This window comes from Bos taurus, chromosome 22 (genome assembly GCF_002263795.3).
Source record: "Bos taurus isolate L1 Dominette 01449 registration number 42190680 breed Hereford chromosome 22, ARS-UCD2.0, whole genome shotgun sequence".
NCBI lineage: Eukaryota > Metazoa > Chordata > Mammalia > Artiodactyla > Bovidae > Bos > Bos taurus.
The window spans coordinates 4,524,745-4,544,771 of record NC_037349.1 but is presented as its reverse complement, the minus strand read 5'-3'; the positions used below and the strand labels follow the sequence as shown (position 1 = coordinate 4,544,771).

The window sequence follows — 20,027 nt, the reverse complement described above, 5'->3', positions numbered from 1 at the left end:
GGACTGGAAAAGGTCAGTTTGCATTCCAATCCCAAAGAAAGGCAATGTCAAAGAATGCTCAAACTATTGCACGATTGCACTCATCTCACATGCTAGCAAAGTAATGCTCAAAATTTTCTTCAAGGCAGGCTTCAACAGTACGTGAACTGTGAACTTCCAGGTGATCAAACTGGTTTGAGAAAAGGCAGAGGAGACAGAGATCAAATTGGCAACATCCACTGGATCATTGAAAAAGCAAGAGAGTTCCAGAAAAACATCTACTTCTGCTTTATTGACTATGCCAAAGCCTTTGACTATGTGGATCACAACAAACCGTGTAAAATTCTGAAAGAGATGGGAATACCAGACCACCTGACCTGCCTCTTGAGAAATCTGTAGCAGGTCAGGAAGCAACAGTTAGAACTGGACATGGAACAACAGACTGGTTCCAAATAGGAAAAGGAACATGTCAAGGCTGTATATTGTCACCCTGCTTATTTAACTTCTATGCAGGGTACATCACAAGAAACACTGGGCTGGATGAAGCACAAGCTGGAATCAAGATTGCTGGGAGAAATATCAATAACCTCAGATATGCAGATGACACCACCCTTATGGAAGAAAGTGAAGAACTAAAGAGCCTGTTGATGAAAGTGAAAGAGGAGAGTGAAAAAGTTGGCTTAAAGCTCAACATTCGGAAAATTAAGATCATGGCATCTGGTCCCATCACTTCATGGGAAATAGATGGGAAAACAATGGAAACAGTGTCAGACTTTATTTTTTTTGTGCTCCCAAATCACTGCAGATGGTGATTGCAGCCATGAAATTAAAAGACGCTTGCTCCTTGGAAGAAAAGTTATGACCAACCTAGACAGCATATTAAAAAGCAGAGCCATTACTTTGCCAACAAAGGTCTGTCTTGTCAAGGCTATGGTTTTTCCAGTAGTCATGTTTGGATGTGAGAGTTGGACTGTAAAGAAAGCTGAGCGCCGAAGAACTGATGCTTTGGAACTGTGTTGTTGGAGAAGACTCTTGAGAGTCCCTTGGACTGCAAGGAGATCCAACCAGTCCATCCTAAAGGAGATCAGTCCTGGGTGTTCATTGGAAGGACTGATGTTGAAGCTGAAACTCCAATACTTTGTCCACCTGATGTGAAGAGCTGACTCATTGGAAAAGACCCTGATGCTGGGAAAGATTGAGGGCAGGAGGAGAAGGGGACGACAGAAGATGAGATGGTTGGATGGCCTCACTGACTCAATGGACATGAGTTTGAGTGAACTCTGGGAGTTGGTGATGGACAGGGAGGCCTGGTGTCCTGCAGTCCATGGGGTCGCAAAGAGTTGGACATGACTGAGTGACTGAACTGAACTGAACTCAACGACCTTGGGAGCATTATGCTAAGTGAAATATACCAAAGAAAGACAAATACTACATAGTATCACTTACATGTGGAAGAGAGAGAAAGACAAAAGCCTTCAAACTCATACAAAGAGAAGAGAACCTGGCTGCTAAGTGCTGTGGGTGGGGTGGGGAAAACGGGTGTTTGGTTAAGGGTACAAATTTTCAACTATAAGATAAATAAGATCTGAGACGCTAATATAAATCATGTAAACTATAGCTGATAACAACACTATGTTGAATAACAAATTTGCTAGAAAGTTGAACTTAAATGTTCTCATCAGAAAAATAGGATAAATATATGAGGTGATGAAAGTTAATTAAAAACTTAAAGTTAATTAATAATTAATTAACTAGATGGTGGGAATTATTTCATAATAAATTCATTATGAAGGGCTGTACTGCATGGCATGTGGGATATTAGTTTACTGACCAGGGATCAAAGCTATGAGTCCTGCATTAGAAGTAAGGAGTCTTAACCACTGGACCACCAGGAAAGTTCCATGTATATATAATATATATTTCAAATCACCAGGATGTTTAATTATTTTAAAACCTTATTTGTCAATTATACAGCAATATAAGTGAAAAAGAAATAATTCTTGAGTATATGGTATTTTTTTCTTAGATAAAAAGTTAATGTTGTAAATGTATGATGTTCTTAACTTTCCTATTGCTTAATATATAAATTTATGGTGATCCCCACCAAAATTTTAGCATTAAAAAAAAGAAAAACTCATTAAACTTCTCTTAATGTAATCTGAAAATGTAAAATGATCTGAAAGATTTTTGAGAAACAACAAAATGTAACAATTGAAGCAAGTGGTGCTATTATAAAGTGATAGTAATTAAAATAATAGAGTATAGTCAAGAAACAGGTAGGACCGAATAGCGTCTAGAAATAGATCCAAAGATATAAAAATCCTACTATAACAATTGGCATAAAGCTTTATATCAGTAGAGAAAATATAGATGACTCATATGGTAGACATTGTTATGATAATTGGTTACCTGTTTGGGCAAAAAAAAAACGTAAAAGAGTTGGATCATGATCTCATTTCATGTTACAAAATAAACTCCAAAAAAAAAAAAGTTACTATAAACATAATAACAACAACGAAAAAAAATGGTGCTTTAAATCATACAGTTAATAAGGTATTGTGCACAGAGTCCAGGTATTTTAAAGCAGGGACTGGCAAAATAGAGCCTGTGAGCCAAATGCGGCCCTCCCCTCTTTCTGTAAATAAAGCTTTATTGGAATCAGCCCTGGCAGTTCATCCATGCATTATGTATGGCTGCCTTCATACTGCAGCCACAGGACAGAGTGGGCATGATAGCGACCACAAAGCTCAAAACACAGAAAAGCTTGTCGTTTGGCTCTTTATAGAAAAAGTTTGCTGATCGCTGCCCTAAAGGGAAAATAAATTTGAAATATATAATATTAAATACTAAAGACATGCATGATAAGCACCATAAAAGTAAATTCCAAATAAACTGGGAAAATATCCAGAACATCTCTGGCAATGTTAACTTAAAGATTGTAAAAAGTTCCTTTAAAAAAAAAAAAAAAAAGATCATTACTCAAAAAGAGAAATGAGCAAAACAAATAAACTTGGAGCTCAGAAGAAAAAAAAAATTAGTCAATATACATATAAAAGTAACTCAACTTCTCTAGGACTCAGAGTAATAAATAACATTGGTAAGATACCACTCACTGTTTATCACATTAACAACATATTTGAAAGTTGGGATCACCCAGTAGTAATTGAGGCCCAGGGAAACAAACACTCTCACTTAAAGTACAATTTGACAATAACTATATCAAATTTTAAAACACACATAACTTTTGTTCCAGAAAATATATCGCAGATATTTTTTCACAAGGGCTCAATGTTACAGTCTTAAGTGCACAACAAGTACCAGCTACTAAGTCAAGGGCTATGAATAGGAAACGGGTGCGTTTACGTAATGACATGCTATAAAGTGTTAAAAGAGTTGACATAGATCTTTATGTGACTCATATGTAACGCCCTCTAGCATGTTCTCTTGTTGGGAAAAATACAGCCAACTGCAACACGGTATTTGAAGAGTGACCTTGCATATGGTTAAAGCACGCACATCAGCACACATGCACTTCTGTATACATAACAACCGAATGCATGCTGACATACAAACTAACTCACCAGGGTTTTTTCTGGAGGATAGAGGTGATGAGTGAAAGAGTCCTACAAGGAAAGTTTTATGCTGTAGATACATTTGTGTTTTATTTTTATTAAAAAAAATTTTATTGGAGTATAGTTGCTTTACAATGTGGTTAGTTTCTGCTGTACAGCAAAGTGAATCAGCTATATGTATACGTGTGTGCATGTGTGTGCTAAGTTGCTTCAGTTGTGTCCAACTCTGTGAACCTATGGACCATAGCTCCTTTGCCCATGAGATTCTCCAGGCAAGAGCACTGGAGTAGGTTGCCATGCCCTCCTCCAGGGGAATTTCCAGACCCAGGGATTGAGCCCATATCTCTTACGTCTCCCGCATTAGCAGGCAGGTTCTCTACCGCCACTTAGGAAGCTCATACCTATAATATATCCCTTCTTTATTGTATTTCCTCCCCATTCAAGTCACCACAGAGCACTGAGTAGAGTCCCAGTGCTGAAAGTTTCTCAGTTGTGTCCGACTCTTTGCGACCCCATGGATTATACAGTCCATGGACTTCTCCAGGCCAGAATACTGGAGTGGGTTGGATCTTCCCAACCCAGATTTGAAAACCATGTCTCCCGCATTGCAGGTGGATTCTTTACCAGCTGAGCCACAAGGGAAGCCCAAGAATATTGGAGTGGGTAGACTATCCCTTCTCCAGTGGATCTTCCTGACCCAGGAATCAAACTGGGGTCCCCTGCATTGCAGGTGGATTTTTTATCAACTGAGCTATCGGGAACTATACAGCGGGTTCTCATTAGTTATCTATTTTATACACAGTATCAATAGTGTATATATGTCAATCCCAGTCTTCTAATTCATCCCCCTCCCCCCACACTGTGGTAACTATAAGCTTGTTCTCTACACCTGTGACTCGATTTGTGCTTTGCCAATAAGTTCATCTGTACCATTTTTCTAGACTCCACATATACGCGATATTATACGGTATTTACTTTTCCCTTTCTAACTTACTTCACTCAGTGCGAGTCTCTAGATCTACCCATGTTGCTGCAAATGACATTATTTCTTTTTTCAATATTGAAAATATTCCATTGTTATATGTACCACATATACATATATACAACGGCTGAGTAATATTCCATTACATATATGTACCGTATCTTTATCCATTCCTCTGTTGGTGGGCATTTAGGTTGCTTCCATGTCCTGGCATTGTAAATAGTGCTGCAATGAATATTGGGGTGCATGTATCCTTTCAACTTATGGTTTTCTCCAGATATATGCCCAGGAGTGAGATTGCTGGGTCATATGGAGACTTTGGGGCTTCCCTGATAGCTCAGCTGGTAAAGAATCCACCTGCAATGCAGGAGACCTGGGTTCGATCCCTGGGTTCGAAGATCCCCTGGAGAAGGGAACCCACTCCGGTGTTCTCGCCTGGAGAATCCCATGGTCTGTATAGTCCATGGGGTCGCAACGAGTCAGACATGACTGAGTGACTTTTACTTGGATCTTCCCTGTAGCTCAGAAGGTAAAGAATCTGCCTTCAATGCAGGAGACCCGGGTTCTATCCCTGGGTTGGGAAGATCTCCTGGAGAAGGGAATGGCAACTCACTCCAGCATTCTTGCCTGGAGAATCCCATGGACAGAGGAGCCTGGCAGGCCAAGTCCATGGTGTTGCACAGAGTCCCACACGACTGAGCGACTAACACTACTACACAGAGACTCTACTTTTAGTTTTTTAAGGAACCTCCATACTGTTCTCCATAGTGGCTGTGCAGGCACTTTTGAATCATGAGCTTTGAATTTCATTGTTTGAATGTTTATTGCCCCTAAGTTCATTTTAGATTTTTTAAGTTGCCATAGAATTTTGAAGTTACATTTAACAATGGCAAGACCAGCACTGCTTGCTACAGTAGTTAGGGTATCAAAGAGACTTCGTGTGCAAGCGTCTGTTTCTACTTTATCCCAGAAATCTACTTACAGGGAGCTGACACCCATATGAAGATGTTCCTTCTAAATTTATTTTCAAACATTCTTGAATTTTCTTCTGGTAGAAATAGTGTACATGGGCTAAAGTTACTGATTTGTGTTTGCTAGTTACTTTGAAAAGATTTGGCCAGTAGATCCACCAGGTAAAGTCCCTACATAGCAAACACATTTTGCCTTTGTTTGGTACTTTGACAATGAAACTCAGAAGGTTAGAATTTTTGCTCAGCTCAGCAGCTGGAATAAAAAGATACTGTCTGAAAACACTGCATTCTGAACAGAATTCTAATGATTTCAATGTCCTTTCCAAACTTGATGATGTGCTTTGAGGGGAAATGTGTCTGCAAGTTTGGAGGACACGGCCCTTAAAATTAAGCCTTACCTAATCACCAATTACCAATGAAATCTTGGCACTTTCTTGAACTTTTTGTTGTTGTTGTTCTAAAGGGAAAGTTTATATTGACACGTTAGCTGTAAATGTAAGGTTTATTCATCAAAAGTGTTATAATTTAGCCATGTATAGCAACAAATCACGCAGCGGTTCCATAAAAGCATCTTGCATTTCTTAGAATCCTGTAGTTAGATAGTATAGTATTAATTTAGTCATTCAGTCATGTATGACTCTTTGCAACCCCATGGACTGTAGCCCTCCAGCTTCCTCTGTCCATGGGATTCTCCAGGCAAGAATACTGGAGTGGGTATCCTTTGCTTCTCCAGGAGATCTTCCCAATCCAGGGATTGAACCTGGGTCTCCTGCACTGCAAGGTGGATTCTTTACTGTCTGAGCGATCAGGGAAACCCAGTAGTTAGATATCCTGTTTGTAATTAGGTAAAAATGAAAACTGACCTTTATCCTTGAGAATAAATAATGCTAAACACATGAAAAACAGAAGATTTATGATTCACACAAGCCTAAATAGAATTTAAGAGAACTGAACTCTGCTTCTTCTTGGGAGCTATCATCTTTTCTCCCTGTCAGCACAGATTTAACAAAATACCCGACGTATCCCAACATGGGGATTTCAATTGTGCATTCATAGAAGATTCCAGTGTGACAAGCTGCCAAGCAAAGCAGATATCTAGTTCAATCCATCACCTATTAAAATCCTGCCAGCGTCATGGTGAAATTTCAGAGTTTAGGAAAGAAACCTTGCAGTGGCAATCAGCAACACGTGCCTGGATGGCATCGGCAATGTCAGCAAAGAGTGCATTCCTGATTTCGTCTCGTAGTGTTCTCTTTCAGTGAACAAAAAATAAAGTGCAAATAAAAATGCTCTCACTGTCATCCACAGGATTTGACCCGATCAAGTCCCAGAGTCCAACAGACAGACAGAGAATGTGTTTCCTTGCAGAAACACCAGTACGAGAGAGGATCCAGGTGAGGAAACTTTTAGTCCCTTTTCCTTAAAAGTGAAAAGTTTCTCAGTCTTTCTTCTAAAGTTACGAAAAGGGTACACTGCACACAACTCAGAAATGTCAGTCTCTGAAGAAGAAAGCCTAAGCCAGCTGTAGCTTTATACTCAGGATTTCTGCTGGTCTCTCATCCCTTCTTTCCATCAATTCACGTCTCCCTTATAGATCATTACCCCTCCCAGGTAGGAAAAGACCAGAAGCACTGTGCTCTGTGTTAAGACTTGACCGAAGCGCCGGCTTCAGATACAAGCCTGGCTGAGGCCTTGGGGCCGGCGAGTCAAGCCTACAAAGAACCTGCAGGACTCTGGCTACAGTGTAGGGGTCTGTGAGCTTCATCACGATGGGGGAAGCATGTCTCTACTCTATGTACAGAGACCTTATCTGTGAGAGTTTCTCAAAATCATGGAGGAGAAGACATGAGAAAAGAGAAAAGTTGTAAACCAATCATTATTACGGGCAACCTACGGGAGATGTGTAGCTACTCACACCTTGAATTTATTTGTAAAGTAGGTTCCAGTGACTGCCACACAAGAGGTAGCCCAGTAGGCCTTTAATTCTTATTTTCATTACTTGTATTTATTTTTATTATAGGTGTTGAAAGATTTAGCAAGTAAATCAGAGAAGCACCAATCTAAGTGATTCATCTTATTTATAGCCACAGAGGCTACCTCCACCAAACTCATTAGTAAAGTGTGCAAAGTGAGCAGGATAAATGTGGTAGACATGGCTGATGATTGCTTTTTCTCCAGTTCTTCCTGTACCAACACTCATTTTACATAATTGGCCTAATCTAAAGCAGAATTTGCAGTCATCTACTCATATAACTCGGAGAAGGCAATGGCACCCCACTCCAGTACTTTTGCCTAGAAAATCCCATGGACGGAGGAGCCTGGTAGGCTGCAGTCCATGGGGTCACTAGAGTCGGACACGACTGAGCGACTTCACTTTCACTTTCGTGCATTGGAGAAGGAAATGGCAACCCACTCCAGTGTTCTTGCCTGGAGAATCCCAGGGGCGGGGGAACCTGGTGGGCTGCCGTCTATGGGGTCACACAGAGTCGGACAAGACTGAAGCGACTTAGCAGCAGCAGCAGCAGTACTCATATAACTGAGTCATGATAACAGTAATTTATTGAGTGTTTGATATTTCTTGGGTGCTATTTTAAGAGCTTTAAAGCATTACTTAATTTAATGAACTGAAAGCATAATAATTTAGTCGTGATTGTGTCCATATTACAGACGAGAAAACTGTGGCTCAGGAAGTTTAACTGCCTAAAGTCCTAGATCAGAAAGGATTTTCTCTCCCAAAGAGCCTAACTAAGAATCCATGCTATTAATCACCAAGTCACTCATTCCTTCTCTTCACATCCAGGTGATTTTATTTCTTTGCCCTAGATCATCACCTATGTATTTTTATGTTTTAATGTTACAGAGTAACATTAAAACATTAAACCCCACTCTGATAATAAAACCAAGAGCAGTTGCATCAAGGTTCTTCATACAATAAAACTACCAAGAAAACTGTCATAAGGAAACAACGGATGGTACAAGTAATGTGTTTCCAAAATGCTGTTTAGCCAGTGTTTCCAAGTTAAAAACAACAAAGTGGTGGGTGGCCCGGCCACTCCTGTTCCCAGGAAATCTGTCCCTGGCACAAGTAAGTGCTACCTCTTAAACCAGGAGTCCCGAACCTCCAGGATCATAATGCCTGATGATCTGAGATGGAATTGATGTAATAATAATAGAAATAAATTGCACAGTAAATGCAATGCCCTTGAATCATCCTGAAACCATCCCCTGCCCCACTGGTTCGTGGAAAGATTATCTTCCACAAAACCAGTCCTTGGTGCCAAAAGGTTGGGGACTGCGGTCTTAGACAGGGTGACCTAAGCTCAAACATCATGCAGAGTCTAATCGGGGAAGGGGTATTAGGGAGCAGCAGCCATGGCAAGAAGATCTCATAGGGACAAAGGAACACACACACACACACACACACACACACACACACACACACAACTATTGCTAGGGAGAAGGATACTAGAAATAATACATCCCCAAATGGGTGAAGCTGGAAGCTGGGGAAGGGAGGAGGAGGTGCTCATGAAACACTTTGCTAGGGTCCTGAATGACAGTTGAAATAAAACACAAATGTCTTCCCTTCTCCTCACAGCTTTGCAAGTATTGTAGAATCATACACCTTTGGTATCTGAAAAAAAATTCAGATTTTGCCAGATGTGCTTTCCTTGAGGTTGCAATGAGATGATGCTTGACCTCAGCATGAAGACCAAGTTAGCCCCTGCACTCCCTAAACACACACACATTATTTCCTTAGAAGGTAGTTGCTTCCTTCTAGAAAGTCTCTTTAGAACTTGGCAAGGCTTCTTTCCTCTTCCTGTGTTGGCCTAGTCTGTGCTATATGTTGGTCTGGCAGCTTCTACTGGATTCTACCTGATGACTTGGACAGAAAAGAACAGCCTGGATTCCTTGCCTGTTCAGTGTGATTTCCACAACACAGACCAGATGAACTCACAAAGCCCCCAAGGTAGGCAAATAAGAGTAAACAGGGACACTTGCAAAATAGGGTCTAAAGTTCTGTTGTCAGAAGCTACATATACTTTATTTTTCAAATACAAAGCAAATTATCAAAACACTAGGAGCAACGTGGAATGCTCCTTAAAAAAAAAAAAAAAAAACTGGACAAAGCTCAATTATGAAAGCCAGGTGCTACGATCCTTTGAGTCCAGGAAATGGATGCCTGTGTATGTAACTCCCTGTTTTTGATATGCATGACTTTATTTATATTTAGCTTTGAAAAGAGTTAAAATGTAGCATTGCCTCTTCTTTGTACGACTGATACATTCACTAATGAGGATTAATGACCATAATCAGGTGTAACATGTCATACTTTAAACATTGTTTTCATATATTCTCTCGGCTTTGATCCTCCCCAAAGCCATGTTAAGTATAGTGGCAGAAGAGGAAACAAAGTTACAGATTTGGACAGACCCAGGAGAGGACACCAGAGATCCTGTCACACAACTTCCCACTGGGGACCTTTCCCCTTCTCCCAACTCTCATGAGTGTATCGTTCTAGAAATCTTCCTGTCCTCTTCTTTCCAAGAGCTAGAAAACATGCAAGAACTTGACAAAGATACATAGAATCACTAGCCTTCAGCCTGTATTCTAATGGAATATATAATACTTTTCCTTGGGGACTTATGTCATATTGTACCACAAAATGGGAACAGCTAGCTAGTAGAACATAGATTGAATATTTGGGGAAGAAACTTTCCACTAAAGAAGAGAATGACCCTTTTGGTTAACATAAAAGTCATCTACCAACCTTACTATCTATTATCTAGCCACACCTATTAGTCGATGAATATCTTCCTATTTCAAATATGATGCTTTGAGTCAACACTGAGCCATGATTCGCAAAGCATCCAAAGAAAAGAAAGCATAACAGAAAGAGAAGGACAACAGAAAAGCTTTCCTCCGATAATGGATTTAACCGTCCAGGGCACTCAGTACTACCTGTAGACCTTCCCTCTTCATGACAAATGGCAGACATCAGCGTGAGAGGTTGATTGCTATTTCCTCCAATCAAGTTGATTCTCTCCCTCCCTCCCTCTTCCTCTCTCAACTCTCTTTCTCTCCATCACTGTCACTATCTCTGTCTGTTGTACACGCTTTTGTAGAATTTCAGGAACAGCTTTGTATCTGGAAAATAAGGCTGCCAGGAAAAGGCATGGAATAGAACAAAAGCTTTACCCCAGAGCTTCTACATGTTACAAAAGCTTGCACTCAGATAATAGAAACATCGAGCCTCAGGTGACTGAGAACACTTACTGTTGGTTGCATAACGTATGGCGGATGAGGCATCCATGAAGTGCTCTGGACCTATGCATCAAACAGCATTCATTAGCACAAAGCAATCACAGACAGAACTCGGTTCTTGCGTTCAGTGGAGTCACACTAGGTCATAAGAAAGTGGAGTCCATCTGACTTACAGCAAATCAGTGCTCAATAAACTAAGGATAGAAAGGAAACTCTTGGACCTGATTCATTTGGTCCCTGAAACATGGTAAAATGAAAGCAAATTCCTACTTCCCTGGAGCTGGTGGTAATGCCCACATGGGCCAGGCTACACCATGGGCACATTTGGAGGCTGGTATTGGAGATGAAAGTCTTAGGAGGCTTCAGGGATCAACTGTTCAGAGGTCAACATGCTGGAAGACCCAGGTGAATAAAGAAGGAAGCATTACTTAGCATGATTGCTAAGACTTCCTTTTTTTCTGTCATTGGTTCTAACCTCAAATTCTCAAGTGATCCCATCTTGGAAATAAATCCAAGTGGTGAAAGTTGAGGACTGAATTAGAGATCAACCAGAACTTTGGGGGAATGCTTTGGGTTAAACCCAAGTTAACTAAGTCTGTGATTTTTCTCTCTTGTAGTAACTGGTATGGTTACTAAAAATGAGTGTATGAACCAGGAAAATGTTCTGAATGTTCCCCATCAGCCAAATGAGAAAGTCAGCTTCTAAGAGCTGATTGTGACACAGATAGCCCTGAAGATTTTGGTTTGAATAGACTCACATCAATGAGACTGCCAATGAACTTTAGATTAAAAAAAAAAAAAGTGGTGAAAAGCAAGACTCAACAACATAGGAAATTGCTCGAATTCCTTTTTGAGAAAAGAGAGCTGGAGTTAAATTCCACTTATGGCCCTCCCAAGTGAAATGACAGCTCTGTGGAGATTTCATTCATGACACCAAAGTGCTCTACGATGGAGCTCAGTGGGTGGTCTTGGCTGAAACAGAAGCCAAGATTTGAAAAAAATGGGTAAAAACACCAAAAAGCACACATTACAACCAGGCAGGCCTGTAGGAAGAACAAAAACTGAACAGCATCTGCACTTAGCCTCATGGGTCCCAAGGAAAGGCATTTAAGAAATCAGCCATCCAGAGACCCTCTAATGCAATTCACACAAAATTCTATTCCACTCACACACTGACATGTATCAAGAACCTAAGTGCAGACACAGAGTGAAAATGATCTGCTTCGGAGGGAGGGGGATCTGTGAAGGAAAAATGGGCATCGTGTCAAGCGTGATGCTCTGACAGTGGGGATCTCCTGACATGACATAGATAGGTAGTGGATGAAGAACGTGAAACTTCACTGAATTCGTAGCAATCAGCAACATCACAATCCCCACCCCAGACCCCCCCGCCCACCCCCACCATAAGCATGATATAAGGAAACACACATGCACACACTCTCAGTCTCTATCTCCAAGGCTGTAAACAATGCCACTCCACTAGCTAGATAGCATTCATAGGCAGTTTTGTTTCTAATTAGTATTAGAAGAACTGTCTAAAGAACTCCATGAGGTAAAGAGAAGGAGGGAGAAATATTTGTGATAACTCAAAGGAATAAGATAAGGAGCCCTGTTTGAGGGGAAGGATGGCTATTTCTTTCCATCTGCACAATTAACGTTAACTGGCGACAACGTCTGGTTTAGGACACAATGAGTCTCAGATTTTCTTGCGTTTCAACATGTGGAACCCCTGAGGCCTCTTCTGGCCTCTTTGGAAGTGAGAATGAAGTCAGAGGAGGAAGTAGGAATTACGTTTACCCCTTTGATAATTTTCCCTTTTTCTTGGAGCCAGTGATTTAGCATCCATCCATGTAGCTTTCCATGGATACACAGAACAACTGTGACAAATAACAATGATCCAGTATCCCAAAGGGAGTGCAAGGAGTTGTCAGAAATGTGTTCTCAGAAAAGATACACTAGGGAACGGTGACAACCAAAATAACAGGAAACACACGAAGTAACCTCTCAGTGGTAAGAAAGCTGAACTAAGGTTGGCTGAAAAGTACCAAAATCATGAAAACTCAGCAGGCAGAATGGAGGCTCAGTGGATTTTTATAATTCAGCGAAACAGATGCAAACAAGCTCTTGAAAGGGTAGGCTCAGTGGACAGTTTGAATATTATGACTATGATATTATGATAATATTATGAATTTAGATGTGACTAAAGGGAAGACAACTTAAAAATTCTGCTGTGTCCTTTTTGACTTGAGATGGGCTATTCTTGGCAAGAAAGGTCCCTCGGGATGTGCAGGTAAATCGGACATACCTGGTATGTGGAGACAGGGGAAGCAGCAATGAATGGCGTGATGGATGTCTGTGGAATCATGCGGTTGGTTGCAATACTGTACGGTGAAGAATAAAATCTGCGAACAGAAAAAAAAAAAAGAAGATTCATAGATTTGTGACGCTAACGCACGCCTGGCTGCTGACCAAATGCTACCACGCGTGTCTGAAGGAGATTGACTTCCACCCTCGTACCACCCATTCATTGTTAACAGGAGCGGACAAGAGACTGATGGTCTTGAATTCCACTAAGAAATAAACTGTTCTAAACGAAATGACAACTTTGAGTCCGCTAATAAAATTGGCCACGCCGAAATCTCTTAGGCCAGGTGAGTGTCATAGTATGTTTAATCAACAGGGGAGAAAAGCTGTGGGTCTTGTTTTCGTTTGTTTGTTTTTAAGGCAACGCTATTACAAAGCTCCTTGAAAGGAAGGTGAATTGGTAGCACCAAGCTTTACGAAAGTGGCTGTTGTTACACAGACATAATTGCATTTATTTCTTCATTCAAGAAAGAGGATCAGCTTCTAGACAGTTCTGGATAACATATGCTAGGCATGAGTCCAGGCCCTTAGGCAAAAACTAACCTAAGTACTTTCTCCATGAAAAGAAAAGGACAATTTGTGGACAATTTGGGTCAAGGTGAAGATAGGAATCTTTTCTGAATTTAATCAAGGCACTGATGGAGGTTCTGGACCTGTGTGATATTCTCCTGCAGACTCTAAAAAGCACTGAGTTTTCTGGTCCTCCGGTGAACAAGTACAGAAACACTGGGCAAGATGATGTGTGGGTGCGTGCTCAGTTGCTCAGTCCTGTCCTCCTCTTTACAATGCTATGGACTGTAGCCCAGTCCATGGACAGCCTCCTCTGTTCATGTAATTTTCCAGGCAAGAATACTGGAGTGGGTTGCCATTTCCTCCTCCAGGGGATCTTCCCAATCCAGGGATCGAACCCATGTCTCCTGCATTGGCAGGCAGGTTCTTTACCATTGTGCCACCTGGGAAGCCCCTGGGCAAGAGCAGAGCTCCACAAATCAGAGGAGGGATGATTCTTCTGGATATCTATTAAAGGATAGATTTAACAGAGATCTAGGACTTCCCTGGTGGCTCAGACTGTAGTCTGCCTGCAATGCAGGAGACCTGAGTTCAATCCTTGGGTCAGAAAGATCCCCTGGAGAAGGGAATGGTTACCCACTCCAGTATTCTTGCCTGGAGAGTTTCACGGAGAAAGGAGCCTGGTGGGCTGCAGTCCATGAGTTCACAAAAAGTTGGACACCACTGAGCGACTAACATTTTCACTACTTTCAAAGGGTATTGAAAACACTGACACTCCATCTCCACTCAGACTATACCCTGGAGCCCATTAGTTATCTAATGCTCAGATTCCTCAGAATTTTAAATCATGTTTCCTTCTTCATATCTCACTGGTAAGGGAAAGTCTAGAGTGACTAACCACTGAACATGCACACAAAACCAGGATGCCTGTGATGGACTATTTCCCTGTTATGAGGATAGATTGGGAAAATGCCTATTAGGGATCATGGAATCATTGTTTTCATTTTGCCATACTCTTCAGTTCAGTTCAGTTCAGTCGCTCAGTCGCATCCGACTCTTTGCGATCCCGTGGACTGCAGCACGCCAGGCCTCCCTGTCCATCACCAACTCCTGGAGTTTACCCAAACCCATGTCCAATGAGTCGGTAATGCCATCCAACCACCTCATCCTCTGTCATCCCCTTCTCCTCCTTCCCTCAATCTTTACCAGCATCAGGGTCATTTTCAAATGAGTCAGCTGTTTGCATCAGGTGGCCAAAGTATTGGAATTTCAGCTTCAACATCAATCCTTCCAATGAACATACAGGACTGATCTCCTTTAGAATGGACTGGTTGGATCTCCTTGCAGTCCCAGGGACTCTCAAGATTCTTCTCCAACACCACAGTTCAAAAGCATCAACTCTTCGGTGCTCAGCTTTCTTTACAGTCCAACTCTCACATCCATACATGACTACTGGAAAAAAGTAATGTCTCTGCTTTTTAATATGCTGTCTAAGTTGGTCATAACTTTCCTGCCAAGGAGTAAACGTCTTTTAATTTCACAGCTGCAGTCACCATCTGCAGTGATTTTGGAGCCCAGAAAAATAAGTCAGCCACTGTTTCCACTGTTTCCCCATCTATTTGGCTATGAAGTGATGGGACCAGATGCCATGATCTTAGTTTTCTGAATATTGAGCTTTAAGCCAATTTTTTCACTTTCCTCTTTCACTTTCATCAAGAGGTTTTTTAGGTTGCTCTTCACTTTCTGGCATAAGGGTGGTGTCATCTGCATATCTGAGGTTATTGATATTTCTCCCAGCAGTCTTGATTCCAGCTTGTGCTTCCTCCAGTCCAGCGTTTCTCATGATGTACTCTGCATAGAAGTTAAATCAGTAGGGTGAGAATACGCAGTCTTGACATACTCCTTTTCCTATTTGGAGCCAATCTGTTGTTCCATGACCAGTTATAACTGTTGCTTCCTGACCTGCATACAGATTTCTTGGGAGGCAGGTCAGGTGGTCTGGTATTCCCATCTCTTTCAGAATTTTCCACAGTTTGTTGTGATCCACACAGTCAAAGGCTTTGGCATAGTCAATAAAGCAGAAATAGATGGTTTTCTAGAAAGCTCTTGCTCTTTAGATGATCCAGAGGATGTTAGCAATTTGATCTCTGGTTCCTCTGCCTTTTCTAAAACCACCTTGAACATCTGGAAGTTCATGGTTCACGTATTGCTGAAACCTGGCTTGGAGAATTTGGAGCATTACATTACTAGCATGTGAGATGAGTGCAATTGTGCAGTAGTTTGAGCATTCTTCGGCATTGCCTTTCTTTGGGATTGGAATGAAAACTGACCTTTTCCAGTCCTGTGGCCACTGCTGAATTTTCCAAATTTGCTGGCATAAGGAGTGCAGCACTTTCACCGCATCATCTTTTAGGATTTGAAATAGTTCAACTGGGATTCCATCATCTCCGGTAGCTTTGTTCATAGTGATGCTTCCTAAGGCCCGCTTGACTTCACATTCCAGGATGTCTGGCTCTAGGTGAGTGATCACACCATCGTGATTATCTGGGTTGTGAAGATCTATTTTGTACAGTTCTTCTGTGTATTCTTGCCACCTCTCCTTAATATCTTCTGCTTCTCTTAGGCCCATACCATTTCTGTCCTTTATCGAGCCCATCTTTGCATGAAATGTTCCCTTGGCATCGCAAAGTCAATTGAATTACTACTTTTAGTTTAGTTTCTTTTCTTTTTAAAAATAGTTCATGACTGAGTTTGGAATTTTGGAGACAAAATCTTCATCATCCTCAGAGTTCTCTGATGTTTTGAATAGAGAATCTCATGAGTCACCTTTCTAAAGAAGCATTCCACAAGAACCCCACTGAGTGTAGGGGGGGCTAGATTTCAATGTTTCCAGGGTTCAAAGAGTAAGTTCTTTAAGCTAGATTCTATAAAAGTCTCCAAGCAAGGATTATAGAACCAGAGTCTTAAATTGATCTAGGTTTCAACAAGGATTATAAGGTTAGGGTTTTTTGGTTAAAAAAATGTAGTTGAAAAAATTACTCCTTTACCCATTGCATTCTCCTTACTATCCATACCTGCATCTACCTCATCTCTAAATCTGCTTTTGTGTAGTTTAGGAAAAATGAATACTGACTATGTAATGTACCTATTAGAATGATGAAATTAAAAAAAAGCCAATCAGAGCTGTCACAGATTTAGAGAAGGTGGAATTCTCTTTCATTCTTGGTGGAAATACAGCATGGTCCTGCCCCTTTAGAAAACAGCTTGGCAGTTTCATATAAAGCTAAAATACACATAGCATATAACTGAAAAATCCCACTGATACATAGCAACTAAAGATAAATGAAAACTTGAGTTCACCCAAAAACCTTGATGCAATTATTTACAGCAGCTTTGATACTTGCCAAAAACTGAAAACAAGCCAAATATCCTTCAACTGAACAGATAAACAACATATAGTCCATCCATACATGGGGAGGCTACTCAACAATTAAAACAAAAGAAACCCTGGTATATTTAACATGGTGAATCTTAAATGAATTATGCTAAATGAGAGCTCTCAGACTCAAAAGACTTTATATTTTATATCTATTTGTATAACGGTATGGAAAATGAGAAACTATACAGACCAAAACCAAATAACGGATGCTGAAGGCTGGGGTTAAGGGAGGAGTCTGACCACAGAGACACACGAAGGAATTCTGGGAAATGCTGTAACTGTTTCTTCATTGCTCCATTGTGCGCTCTTCAGACCTCATAAAATTGTACCCTATCAAGAGTGTATATATGAATTACTTTTAACAAATCTGACTTTTAAAAAGACAATAGCTATGCAAGAAAACATCTATTCTTCCACTTAAAAAAAAAAAAAAAAAACTGTATTGAAGGATTTACTATGTGTACCAAAGATGGGTAAGGCATTCATTTGAGTTTCTCTCTTTAACCACTTAACTTGAATCTCCTTTGTACATTAACCAGCCTAAATCCAGCCAATGGCTTTCCACTGCAATGAGAACAAAATCTGAATTCCTGGTATCGACTATTGCTAGCACAGTAAGGCTACTGTCCATCTCTCTTCCTTGAGCCAACTAGGATCCAAAAAATTACAATGACCTTCTGTCACATGAGCCTGTCATTCTCATCTTGGGCCACTGACCTTATAATTCTCTCTACCTGGAATGCTTATTTCCCCAAATCTCCCTATAACAACCTCTTTTTCATTATTGGTTTCACTCAACTTTCCCTTCTTCTGAGAGGTCCATAGCTAAAGCAGCAACCACCATCTCTGCCCCAGTTGTTCTCTATTCCTTTCCTTGACTTTAGTTTTGTTTTCCCCCATTGGCATTATTACTATTTGAAGTAGCCTTTAAAAAATGTCTTTATATACTATTGGCTGAATGTGTGTGTCCCTTTAAAATTCATATGTTGAAGTCCTAACTCCCAGAGTGGCTGTATGTGGAGATGGGACCTCTAAGGAAGAAAGCAACATTAAATGAGCTCATGAGGGTGGGGCCCTAATCTCCCAGGGTTAGTGTCCTTAAAAGAAGAGATGCTCCGCAGACTTCCCTCTCTCTCCATACACGCACACGGGGGAAAGGCCATGTGAGGACACAGTGAGAAAACAGCCTTGGAAAAGCCAGGAAAACAGTCCTCACCCGAGACTTAATCAGCCAGATCTTGATCATGGACTTCTAGCCTCCATAACTGCGAGGAAATTTATTTCAGTTGTTTAAACCCACACGATCAATGGCTTTTTTTTTTTTAACAGCAGTTGTGGTGACTAATGCAATGCATTTATTGGTTATTTCTCCCTCTAGAATGTTGGCTTCAAGAGAGTTGAGGACACCTGGACGGACTTTGTTGCCTAGGACAGAGCCTGGGGCATAATAAATACAGGCAGACCTCATTTTATTGTGCTTTGCTTTAGTGTACTTCAAAGATACTGTGCTACTGCTAAGTCGCTTCAGCCGTGTCCGACTCTGTGTGACCCCATAGATGGCAGCCCACCAGGCTCCCCCGTCCCTGGGATTCTCCAGGCAAGAACACTGGAGTGGGTTGCCATTTCCTTCTCCAATGCTTGAAAGTGAAAAGTGAAAGTGAAGTCGCTCAGTCGTGTCCAACCCTTAGCGACCCCATGGACTGCAGCCTACCATGCTCTTCTGTCCATGGGATTTTCCAGGCAAGAGTACTGGAGTGGGGTGCCATTGCTTTCTCTGATCTATGCTTAATACCTGATGGCTGACTGAATGAATAAATGAGTGCAAAACAGCTTAGGGAGATAAGCAGTGATCATTGTAAAGGATGGCTAATGTCAAATGTGTGGAGACACAGAAGATGCCATCTGTTCAGATAGGAAGCTGAGAAGTGAGAACTGAGAAAGCTGGCTTACATCACATATCATCTATCTGTACCTCTGTACATCTCAGTGAAAGCTTAAACTAATGCTCATTTTCTAGGCATATAGAGAAATTGATAATCAGAGAAAACAGACCTTTTCTACAAAAATCATGGTTTACATCTAGAAAACACACATACACACACACACACACAACCCCTTCAGGTTTTATCTTAGATCTTACTTATGAAGCAGTGAACAGAAAGATTTATGTGGGGCTCATAATGACCTAACAGGCACTCATGACCACTCCACTAACAGCCCTTTTCTCCATGTAGGTTTAACTTCTCTTAGAAACCTAGTCTCAGCCTTGCATACCAACAGCATAAATCATGCTTCACATTTTAGAGTGGCTGGTTTATTTTGCAAAAGGTACCAAGTGGCATATTAAAAATGAAAGCAAAAAGGACTGGATGGACAGACAGCATTTACAGGGAACTTTACGGGAAAAAAAAATGAGAGCAGAAAAACAGCCAAGTAAATGGATACTAACATAGAGAACCCTTAGGGGAAATTTTCATGCGTTTTTGTTCTATTTGCTCTAATCTTATCCGTCCAATAAGAATGATATTTCATACTCCCCAGCAAGTTCCAATACTGTCTGCCACTCAAATCAGAGAGTCATTTAGAACAGAAAATGGACTGGAAAGATCAGACTCAGTACACTATCTTGATCCCCTAATTCCGGTATTCTGAAATAAGCTCTCCCCAAGTCCAAACATAAACCAGATGACTTTACAGGAAAGCTTTGCTTAAACCACGACAAGAGAGGCTGTTATTGCATCTGAGGCTTCGAGTCACCATGTCTAAAGAAAATGCACTGAGCCGGCCTCCAAAAAGAGAGCTGCAGAATGAGTTTCCCAGTCTCATCACTTGTTCTCAATCCCTGCCATGTATCCTTCGTGGGTCACACAGCCTCCACATTTTAAAAGGAGAAGAAAGAAAAAGAACATCCAGATAAAAACTTTAGGCATAGGCATCCTATTTTG

General features: G+C 41.0%; 1 protein-coding gene across 9 annotated transcripts in view; it reads right to left on the bottom strand.

Annotated features, from left to right (window-relative positions):
* The window catches only part of RBMS3 (RNA binding motif single stranded interacting protein 3), an 802,311-nt gene that overhangs the window by 113,796 nt on the left and 668,488 nt on the right, over window positions 1–20,027 (bottom strand). For 5 of the 9 annotated variants that reach the window (XM_010817553.4, XM_010817555.4, XM_010817554.4 and 2 more), the window contains exons 9-10: window positions 13,075–13,171; window positions 10,782–10,832 (exon numbers count right to left, since the gene is read on the bottom strand). In XM_010817553.4, the coding sequence (XP_010815855.1) occupies window positions 10,782–10,832; window positions 13,075–13,171 (148 nt within the window). The remainder of the gene's footprint in view (window positions 1–10,781; window positions 10,833–13,074; window positions 13,172–20,027) is intronic. The other 4 variants (XM_010817556.4, XM_010817558.3, XM_015459478.3 and 1 more) reach the window with 1 other exon arrangement.